The 11,167-nt window shown below is 53.7% G+C and overlaps 1 protein-coding gene across 3 annotated transcripts in view; it reads right to left on the bottom strand.

Moving 5' to 3' along the window:
• UBE2O (ubiquitin conjugating enzyme E2 O) overlaps positions 1-11,167 on the bottom strand; it is a 67,070-nt gene that overhangs the window by 6,017 nt on the left and 49,886 nt on the right. The window contains exons 4-15 of one of the 3 annotated variants that reach the window (XM_023211741.1): positions 8,517-8,614; positions 7,961-8,024; positions 6,635-6,778; positions 6,066-6,175; positions 5,847-5,922; positions 5,075-5,547; positions 4,464-4,618; positions 4,101-4,213; positions 3,884-4,012; positions 3,428-3,520; positions 1,735-2,431; positions 1,337-1,473 (exon numbers count right to left, since the gene is read on the bottom strand). In XM_023211741.1, coding sequence (XP_023067509.1) covers positions 1,337-1,473; positions 1,735-2,431; positions 3,428-3,520; positions 3,884-4,012; positions 4,101-4,213; positions 4,464-4,618; positions 5,075-5,547; positions 5,847-5,922; positions 6,066-6,175; positions 6,635-6,778; positions 7,961-8,024; positions 8,517-8,614 — 2,289 coding nt within the window. Of the gene's footprint in view, positions 1-1,336; positions 1,474-1,734; positions 2,432-3,427; positions 3,521-3,883; positions 4,013-4,100; positions 4,214-4,463; positions 4,619-5,074; positions 5,548-5,771; positions 5,923-6,065; positions 6,176-6,634; positions 6,779-7,960; positions 8,025-8,516; positions 8,615-11,167 lie in introns of all 3 variants that reach the window. The other 2 variants (XM_023211740.1, XM_023211739.1) reach the window with 2 other exon arrangements.

Here is an 11,167-nt window from a genome sequence, read left to right on the forward strand (position 1 = left end):
CAAAAAAAAAAAAAAAAAAAAAAAAAAAGAATCTCAAGCAGCACTGGGACTTAGGGCTCTGCCTAGCCCTGTTCCAGGGTTGTGGCTACTCCGGGCCCACCTCAACAGTGCCCCGCTTGGCTGCTCTCAGGATCCCTGCTCTTTCTTTTCTTTACTCCCTTCCAGGACAGGGCCAGAACTGGGGCCTCAGGCTCCGATTCAGAGTCTGGCATAGTGCCTGGCTCGCTGCACAGGCCCAGTAAGGGACTGCTGAGTAAACAAGGTGGCAGGCAAACGGGCTTGCCTGATCCTGGAGGAGGCACTCAATGCTGCCTCAGTAAACACGACTCAGAGACACTAGGCCCCGTCCGTGAACAGAGGACTGGGAAAATGGAATGTGGTGTGGCCACATGCTGTCGTCCTACTTTGCAGGTAAAAAGGAAGAAACTAGATCATATGAATCAACACGGGTTGGTCTTAAACAAATTAGAGATGATGTGTACAATGACATACTCTGTGTGTAAACAAATCATATAAAATACCATGTACTTATGGTGACATATGAGAATGTGAAAATATGAGAGTGTATAAAAAATGTAAAAATATAAAAAAAGGTCATCCATTTGGAAGGAGACCCACTAAACTTCTAATAATCCTCTGGGTGTGGGAAGAGGCCTACGATTCGGGGAGAAACAGAAGTGAGGGCTGGTCAAAGGCAACTTTAGCTCTTCCATTTCCACTCAAAGGATCTGTAATGTCTTAATTTTTCAAAAAGAAAAGTAGGCTTGAGGAGTAATCATAATATAATTAATTCCAAAGTAATTTTTTTTTTTTTTTTGAGATGGGAGTCTCACTCTGTTGTCCAGGCTGGAGTGCAGTGGCACAATGTCAGCTCACTGCAACCTCTGCCTCCCCGGTTCAAGTGATGCTCCTGCCTCAGCCTCCCGAGTAGCTGGGATTATAGGCACCTGCCACCAGATCTGACTAATTTTTGTATTTTTAGTAGGAACGGGGTTTCACCAGGTTGGTCAGGCTGGTCTCGAACTTCTGACCTCAGGTGATCCACCCGCCTCGGCTTCCCAAAGTGCTGGGATTACAGTTGTGAGCGACCGCACCTGGCCTATTTGAAAGCAATTCTTTAAAGGAGGGAGGAAAAAAAGAACCATCTGGCCTGGACACACGGCTGAGTCAGCCCTCACCTGACTGCGCCTGTGACCGCCCCTGTAATAGGTGGGTGGGTGAATGTTTTTGCAGGTGCCAGTCAGCCCCAGAGGTTTGGGGACCCAAGGTTGGTGACCTCTTGGGCACTGGGTGCCCACAAAACACATCTGCACCTGCCCATGCCAAGCCTACTTGCCATTCTATCTTCAAAAGTCTTGACCATGATGCCCTCAGGCAGTGAGGTAGCCAGCAGCGCCATCTCCTTCCGCACTGTGCTGAAGAATTTCTTGGCTTCTGGAGGCTGGAACTCAATTTTCTTAAAAGAATGATTTGCTAGAGGGGGAAAGAGAACAGTCAGTCCCTCATGGAGAAGCCCTGCAGCTCCATCTGCAAACCTGGCTGGAAAGGTGAACACACCCACAGACTTTCCACTCGCCGCTCCTGGCCTCAGCACTGTGATCACACAGTGAAATGGTTTGGGGGCAGTAGCTGGGGGCCGGCAAGGGGACTAACCACCCTGTACCCAGATCTGGTGACACAAACAGGAGCCCTGAGAAGGCGGGGAAGGCGAAGACCGGGCAAGGGCTGACTCACAGGGTGCAAACTCCAGCACGGAAAAGACCTCGCCCTTGGCGCTGGTGAAGGTGACGCCCGGCTTGCCACCACACTGCTGGCAGAGCACCGGGGTCTCGCTGGGCCACTCAGCCTTCACAGGTGACTGCCCCTCGGGCTTGTCCTCCTTGCGCTCTACGTCGGGCACTGCCTCCATCTTCTCCTCCTCTGCAATGGCCACATTGTCCAGGGTCTTCTTGAGGTTTTCCTGTAGCTTCTTAATGTCATCTAGAAACTTCTTCTCCCGAGTTGGCTTCTCAGGCTCCACAGTCGGAGAGGTGGGCGAGCCTGTCAGCAGCTGCTCCACGGTCATGTTCTTGAGACTTTCCAGGATCTTGATGGCCTCTTTCAACTCCCGGAAGCTCTTGGGCGGCCCGTCCTTGCCAGCCTTCTCCATCAGCCCAGCCATGGGGGCGGCCATGGCCACAGCCCCTTGGACAGCAGCTGTGGCTGCCTCTTCACTGATCACCACTCCCTTGTCCTCCTCAGGGGCCGCTGGTTGCTCTAGGGGTGGGATGGGGGGCTCCTCTATCTTGGGGTGCTCGTCCTCCACCAGCCCATTGTCCGTCTCCCAGCTGTCACTATCATCTTCCCATTCATCCGAGGATGCCCCGCTGGTGCTGCCTTCTACCGAATCGTAGTCTGACTCCTCAATCTCAGACTCGATGTTGTACAAGTGCTGGGGGCAGAAGGGAAGTGCCACGGTAATGCAGACAGGAAGTCACCTCCCTACCACTGAGGAGGAGCTCTGGGGATCCCTGATCCGCACAGCTGATGGGGACTGGGCTCATGAGGCCTTGGCAACCTCATTCCACTCTTTCCCCGCCCTCTGCTCTGGATTTTGCAGTCCCTAGGTCTCTGGGAGAGGCCCTTCACCTGTGCCACCCCTAAGCCGGACCCAAAGCCCCAGCCAGTGGTCTGCTCCAGCCTCCCCTCCTGCTCTGTGCACTTGGTCAGCATCTGCCCAAGGCAGTAGGGGACCTTGGCAGGCCCAGCCCCACGCTTGAAAAGCTCAGGGGCAGCTGACGATACAGCCAAGGAGGCCCCTGTGGGGCTGCACTGGGAGCTGGGAACATATGACAGGAGGGGACATGTGGAAGGGCCGACATATCCCGCTGCCTTCCCTGGAATGGCCGTTAAGGTGATGGGGCAAGCCATTCCCACTCCCATTCCCGCCCCCTGTGCGGACCAGGAGAGGAAAGCTGGGCTGTGTGGCTCCAACCAGGAGGCGAGGAAGGAGAGCCCGTGTAGCTCTTCTGCTCAGGACCCAGCAGCTGGGGTTAGAACTGCATCAGCTCCTTTCTCCCCTTCTCTGTTAGAGCTTTCTAGAAAGGGTGGTAGGAAAGTTTCCATCTCCTTTTAGGAGGGAACTTGCTTTCTTCGCAGCACAGTGAGCTCACAATCCAGGAGAATCCTGGAGGTCTGTGAAAGTCTACACGCACCAGCGATGGATGGCCGGGAAGAGACTGCTGGGAGAGGGAAGGCTGGTGGGCCAACTGCGGGCTGCCCCCAACCCTGCACCAAGGGCTGTGTGGCATGCCTGCCTTGCCCCTCATGCTTTCGCTGAGATCTCACCAGGAAGACCTGAGAGCCCATCTTCTGGCTAAACGACTGTGGTCCCCAGCCCAAGCTGCCACAGTCACAAGCCCAGCGGGGGGTCTTGCCAGAGCCTCACCTGGGGCAGGATGATGGTCTTTGAGTTGTCAGCCCACACCACCTCCACCTTGCTGCTGACGTCCACACGGGCCACCTGGCCCACCGATGGCTGCTGGGCAAAGGGGACAAAGTCAGGGGTCCAGCTCAAGCTCCAGCTCCCCAGCCCCTCCTGTGCTCTGCAGTGACTGACATCATATGCCCACCCAGCTTGTGACAAGAACTTAGCTCCTCTGGTAAATGTAACCAGCGGCAGCTGAAGAAGCCTGACCCCATAAGTGAGGCAGGGAAACAAGTCCTTCTGCGGCCGCTAGGGCTGAGCAGCAGCTTGACTTTGGGGCAGCTGCCCTCCTGGGGACACTGAGCCCAGAGGACTTTCAGGTCTTGTCTCCTAGAGCCACCTGGTGGCAGCTTCAGGAACTGCAGCTGGTGCACAGGGCAGTGAGCAGCGATCCAGAACTTGAATTGGAAGGCACACCTCATCCTCCTTGTGAGGAGCCCCGTCCTCAGTATTGCCGATGCGGATGACGATGTCAGTTGTACGGAACCTAAAGTCGGGGTGGTCAGCGATGTCGTAAACACTCACGTCTTCCTCTTCTCCAATCAGCTGTGGCACAGGACAGGTTGTCATGAGCTACGGGTCCTACACCTAACCCCAGAGCCCACCTGAAGCAAGCAGTAGGGGCTGCACACACCTCCACATCGTCCCCACTCGGCCGCAGCTTGAACCACTTCACCATGCAGGTACGGCCGAGGTGGTCCCCAGACTGTACCACGCCGTAGACAGCAGGGTCGGGACAGCTCTGGACTAGGGAACCAGAGGAAGGAACGTGACTAGCTAAGGGATCCCGGCTAAGGAGCCCACATCTCAAGCCAGTGCAGGGTGCAAACCGTGACCTTCCCCGTCTTGGAAGTGGTGAGACCCCTTCATGAGGGCAGTCCCCTTCTGGACCTCATTTTAGCTCTGACCCCAGATCCACTGGCCATTCTCCACAAGCCCCAACCTGGGCCCTCACTGGCGACCACCCTGCTGGCTGCCCTTCCAGAGCTGGCACTACCTCGCTTATCTACCACGAAGTCTCCGGGGCAGAACTCATTGTTGTCCAGGTGGTGCACAGGAAAGAGGTCGTTGGAGCGGATGTTGCATTCCACAGAGCCATCCTGCCACATCACGTCGGCTGAGGTCATCGTGGTCACCACCTCCACTGCCACCCTGCCAGATGCAGGCCAGTCAGCAGGCCATGCAAACCCCACCCCCGCCCGCGGAAAGGGCAGAGAATCTTTCTGTCCCTTCCTGTCCCTGTGGGCTTAGTAACCTGAAACTCTGAATCCCAGGTTGGCAGGATGAGTTTCTGGTGCACAGGAAGCTCACCCAGGGTTCCGAGGCCATGCATTCTCTGAGAACGGGACCCACTTGGGAGAGCTCAGGCAAGTGTGTTCCCAGAAGGCCAAGCTTAAGGCCACCACCATCCCAGCCTCTGCACCACTCCTCAGTCTCCGCTTTCCACCACGGCCTACCCCAGCCTACGCTGTCTCGGATGGGCGTCCCTGAGCCACTACAAGGCATGCAGAGGTGTGTGTGCGAGCGCAGGCACGCACATCCAGGGGACGCGCACTCTGCCTGGCTTCACGCTGACGCCGCTGGGGAGGGGCACGACTCCAAGTTTACCTGTCCCCTGGCTTGAAATCTCGAGTGATTTTATTCTTCTTCCTTTTGTGTTTGCGCTTTAAGTTCTTGATGGACAAGGGGATGCTCTTTTTGCGACTTGTGCCACTGCCGCTCTGGGAGGAAGTGGTGGAGCTGGCAGAGGAGGTCACCGAGCTAGTGTCGTCTGTGTCGTCAGCAGCCTCATCATCTGCGTCCTGCTCTGCCGAGTGCAGCCTGTCATCTCTGCCTTCTTTTAGCAGGAATGGGGGCAGCTGCTCTCCTGCCTCGTGGGGCTCCTCTGCACCCTCGTCCTGCATCTCCACTGGACTGGCAGAGCCATCGGGTGTCTCCTCAGGGCTGGCAGACTCCGCTTCTCTCTTGGCTTTGGTTTCCCCCTTCTTGTCTGTGTCTTCCATGGAATGGTCCCGGGAACACTGGGTGTCTGGGGAGCACGACATGATCCGCACAACCTGCTTCTTCAACAGGCGCTTCACCTGCAAGGGCGGAGCAGAGAGGACAGGTTGTGAGGTGCACCTGGGCAGGCCTGGTCCTAGGCATCTCAGGCTGGGGGGATGACAGCTGTATACACCTGAGTAGCCGGCAAGGGTCATCAGGGCTGCCCCCCAAGGCCTAAAGCACAGACTGTCCTTTTTGGCCATGGAAATGGCTCAAGGCCAGTTCCTCAAATGCCCACCAACCCCCAACCCCAAGGACATACCTTCTTGGCCATAGAGCCCTCCCCCTGGGCGCAGTTTTTTTCTGGACATTCCCAGGCAATCTTGGCTGGCTCTACCTTGGCTGGGAAGACATACAGACAGCGCTCCCCAAGCTGCCGCTGAGCATGGTCAAAGCATCCGAGACGCTTCACCCTGGTTGGGAAACAAGCGGGGGTGAGCTGAGCTGGACTCTTGGGAGGCCAGCAGTGTTCTTGAGCCTCCCCGGGGATGTGGCCAGGGCCCAGAGGCCTGTTCGGCGCGTGCCCCTGGGTTGCTGGCAGTAAGGGCGTGCTCACCTGCCTAGGTTTTCCTGGGTGATGACAGAGGGTGGGGGGCTGACGCTGTCCGTGCCCCCTGGACAGAAACTTTTGGTAATCCACGTGACTTTCAACTCTACAACCTGCACCTGGGGATGGCAGGTGGGACACGCCAGTCAGGGCAGGCTCTGACAGCACTCTCTTTAGCCAGTTGCCCAAAGCCCACTCGACCTCCAGAGCAGGAAACTGATCTTCCTAGTATAGCACCAAGTACAGACACATCAGAGCAGACCCCAACTGTAACCACGGCCCACACCCAATGCCTAGGACCAGTGTCACTGCTCATACCAGCCAGGGGCCACTGGTACTGCCACTTGCCACCCTCCCACCTTGCTCAGCCTATACAGGCTGGGCTGGGGGACGTCTGTCTTTTGGTCACTATGACCAGAGCCTGGGTTCCCTTTATCCTCAAAGCCCTTTGAGATCAACAGGGTCCAGATGTCGAAGAGTGGGGCTCAACCCTCAGAGCGGGCAGGAAAGGGGCAGGAGCTCAGCTCCAGGGTGCAGAGGTCAAGGATTCGGTTTCCTGGCCCTGGGCCCAGACCCACCTCTTCCACCACCACTCGGAACTTGCTCTTGGTGCTGAGCACGGGCTTGACACCTGACAGCCATTGGACGCTGGAGAAGATCTTGGCAGGGCCAATGAGCACCTGGCCTGGGTAGAAGCCGTAGGAATCGTCAAAGAAGAGACCCTGCAGGATGTGGGGCCAGAGGAAAGTCCCTGTGAGCGGTGTCTCCTTGGGTGACCATGCTCTCCACGCCTGTGCCTGCTGGCTGCCCACCTGCAGAAGCCCACTCACACACAGGCCCCACACGCCCTAAAACAAGTCCTGTGGCTCCAGATCAGCACTTCCCAAACCCCGGGTCCGCAGAGGTCACCTGGCACCCTTGTTCAAACATAGGTGACTCATTCCATGCTCCTTGGTCAAGGGCTCACACTCTGAGGAACAAGGCTCCAGAGAGCAGTGGTCCTGAAACCTGTTTGCTCACACACCTCCTGTATATCTACTTGATTGCTGTGTGTGTCCATGTACTATTGTAACTACTACAGCATCCTGTACTGAGAGAGACAAAATGGGACCTTAAAGGATGAGAAAAAAGCTAACAAAAATGCAAATAAAAGTTCTAATACTGTGGGCACGGTGGCTCATGCCTGTAATCCCAGCACTTTGGGAGGCTGAGGTGGGCAGATCACCCGAGGTCAGGAGTTCAAGACCAGCCTGGCCAACACGGTGAAACCTCATCTCCACTAAAAATATAAAAATTAGCCGGGCGTGGTGGCACATGCCTGTAATCCCAGTTACTCAAGAGGCTCAGGTTGGCTGGGCGCGGTGGCTCAAGCCTGTAATCCCAGCACTTTGGGAGGCCGAGACGGGTGGATCACGAGGTCAGGAGATGGAGACCATCCTGGCTAACACAGTGAAACCCCGTCTCTACTAAAAAATACAAAAAACTAGCCGGGTAAGATGGCAGGCGCCTGTAGTCCCAGCTACTTGGGAGGTTGAGGCAGGAGAATGGCGTGAACCCGGGAGGCGGAAGTTGCAGTGAGCTGAGATCCAGCCACTGCACTCCAGCCTGGGCGACAGAGCAAGACTCTGTCTCAAAAAAAAAAAAAAAAAGAGGCTGAGGTTGCAGTGAGCCGAGATCGCACAGCCTGGGCAACAGAGTGAGACTCTGTTTCAAAGAAAAAAAAAAAAAAAAATAGAACATTTTCTGCTATACCCAAACTTTTAGATCCTCTGGCGCACACCCGCCCCTTTTCTAGGAAACCACTGTGTTTAGCTGGGTCCAGCTACAAGCTCTTTGCTAAGAAGTCCTCCTTCCAGAGGACTGAGCAATCAGAGAAGGGTGCTGGCCTGGATGGAGCACACTACCGAGTCGCTGACGTGCGGGCAGACGTCGTAGAGCTTGGCGCCATCTTCCGTGTTCATGGAGCACCTAAAACAGAGAACAGAGGTTTAGTCTGTTCTAAATCAGAGGGGACACAGTGAGTACCAAACAGCTGCAATCCTGAGATGCCAATGTGCCACATGCCCTAAAGAGCACAATTCGTTTTCAACCATTAACAGCCCGAGGCAGTACAAGAAACTCTCCCACAATGAACAAGACCCCAAGTGCCATTGGAGTGCTTGCTCAGCACCCTCACAGTGCCTCAAGTAAAGCATCAGCCTCCAGCAGATACCCTCAATGAAAATGTTTCTCCCTATGCCAGGACAGATCAGAAACTGAGCAACAGAATTAGGCCACGGCAGATAAGGAGAATGGTACAAGGTTAGGCCCTGATTTGCAGGCCCTGGATGCCTGCAACATCTGTCACCGCCCTTGATCAAACCTGTCATCACTGTCCCCAGGAGGAAACACCCTCCTCCTCCCCTCTTTCCAAGAGGCTGTCCTTCCCTAGCCGATGGCTCTCCGGTGGTGAGACTCTACCTGGCACCGTTGGATAGCTTCAGGATGATCTGGTTCTTCAAGTCGTAGACCTTCCCCAGCCAGCAGTCATAGGCAATGTAGTCCCCATACATGAAGGGCTGCAGACCAAGGGGGCAGGGGCAGTGAGACACAGCAGACAATGTTCATGTCCAGGGCACAGATTCCTCTATGCCCCACTGAGACAGGAAGCGGGAGGATCTAGACGGCTCATTGTCTGGACCGGTTGGCTACTAGCCCTCAACAGCTGCAGCAGCAGGCCCTCCCTACAAGTTCTAGGCTGCATCCCAGCTGCTCTTCCCAGTGAGGAGGAAGTGGTGTTGGCTGTGGGGCTGCCTGGAGGGAATGGGGTGGGTGATGCAGGGGCAGAGGCCTGATGGCATCCATGGACATGGGACAACCATGGACACAGGACACCTGACAAGTAGGCTGTGGGGGTGGCAGGCAGAGGAGGCAGCCACACCACTGGGGGATGGCTATATGGACAGTGCTCTGAGTAAATACATTAACACATCAAGGATATCGAGAGCCAAGGCCCTCACTGTTGGAGAAGGTGCCCAGGTGTTTACTAACAGAAAGGGAGCAGGAAGGAGGAGAAGGAAGAGGAGTCTGAGGTGTTTAGGTGAAAGTGGATGTATCAGGATTAACTCACATATTTTATTTTACTTTATTTTTATTTTTTTAGAGACAGGGTCTTGCTCTATTGCCCAGACTGGAGTGCAATGGTATGATCTTGGCTCAATGTAACCTCCATCTATGGGCTCAAGTGACTCTCCCACCTTAGTCTTCTGAGTAGCTGGGACTACAGGCATGTATCACCAGGCCTGGCCAATTTTTTCATATTTTTTTTTGGTTGAGATGGGGTTTCACCATGTTGCCCAGACTGGTCTTAAACTCTTGAGCTCAAGTGATCCATCTGCCTCAGCCTCTCAAAGTGTTGGGATTATAGGCGTGAGCCACCGCACCCATGAACTCTGCCTGAACTCATATATTTTAATATACACATACTGCAGGCAGTGATATATTTAGATGTGTGTATATATGTAATACATGTGTATTTCCTAGTGTGTCCCAAAAGGGCCAAGTAGCAATTAGCACACCTAGCATCCAGATCTTGGGTTTTAAAAATACCATTCTCTGAAAGCAATGAGGCTTCTTGGAGAAATGGTTGATTCTGGGGCTGGACTACAAAAAGTACAAGATGAGCCTGGCACATCTCATGCCAGAAAGAAAGAAAGTGCTTAAAAAACCAACAGAAAGGGCCATGTGAGAAGGACACGAAAGCCAGCTTGAAGTGGCTCCCACTGGCTAAATCTGGGACCATCTGAACAACAGAACAGATAATAGTAGTAATTAATTATAACCAATGAATAAAACAGAAATCTCTAAGTTCATACCGATAAAAAAAAAACGAATACATAAATGGGGCAGAAGATAAAGCTCTTCTACAGAGCAGAATGCCAGCTAAAAGAAATGAGGGGGAACAAGGGAGTCATAAAACCACCATTTAGCAACATCAGAGCAATGGCTGGTGCAGGCAGAACTGTGAATGGACGCCAGAACTGGTGGATTTCAGTTTGACAAATGACAGGGTATAGACATAATCTGGGACTATGTTCCCACAAAATTCAATCACTTAAAGGGGGTAAATGGTGAGTTTATGGTGGAGAGATCTGGTGGACAACATGACCAGGGGTCAAAGTGAACAACCCCAGCACTTTGGCTATGGGGTACCATGGACCAGGGCAGAGCTCTGCGGCGGGTCTGCAAAGAACACGTGGGCATGAGGCAACACCGGACAGACCCAGGCTGAGGGTCAAGTTACTGAATGTATCACTGTTCAGGGCATGGAAGACAAAGAAAGGCTGGGAAATGATTCCAGATTGGAGAGAAAATGAAGAGATGACAACTCAATGCAAGATGCGTTCCTGAATTGGGTCCTGGATCCGCAAAGAAGAAAACAGTAGTGTTGGGACAACTGCATGTGGTCTGTGGACTGGACAGTAATTATCAACGTCCATTTCTCAATCTGGGGGTCATATGGTGGTTACACAGGAGGCTGTCCGTATTTTTGGAAAATACACAAGAGGTGTGTGTATTTGGGGGTGGGTGATAGGGCATCATATCTGTAGCTTGCTCTCAAATGTTTTGGGAATAAAAAAGACTGGAGGGGGATCTCGGGGAGGAGGGAGGGAAGGTGATGGAGCAAATGGAGTGAAATCTTTTTTTTTTTTTTTTGAGACGGAGTCTCGCTGTGTCGCCCAGGCTGGAGTGCAGTGGCGCAATCTCGGCTCACTGCAACCTCTGCCTCCCGGGTTCATGCCATTCTCCTGCCTCAGCCTCTGAGTAGCTGGGACGACAGGCGCCCGCCACCACGCCCGGCTAATTTTTTGTATTTTTAGTAGAGACGGGGTTTTACCGTGTTAGCCAGGATGGTCTTGATCTCCTGACCTTGTGATCCGCCCGTCTCGGCCTCCCAAAGTGCTGGGATTACAGGCTTGAGCCACCGCGCCCGGCCTTGAGTGAAATCTTAACAGCTGAGGAACCCGGATGAGAGGGACACAGGAATTTACAACTTTTGGTAAGTTTAAAATCATTAAAAAAATAAATAATTGGAAATAATTAATTTTTTTTTTTTTTTTTTTTTTTTTTTT

The sequence above is a fragment of the Piliocolobus tephrosceles genome, chromosome 16 (assembly GCF_002776525.5).
Source record: "Piliocolobus tephrosceles isolate RC106 chromosome 16, ASM277652v3, whole genome shotgun sequence".
Lineage (NCBI taxonomy): Eukaryota > Metazoa > Chordata > Mammalia > Primates > Cercopithecidae > Piliocolobus > Piliocolobus tephrosceles.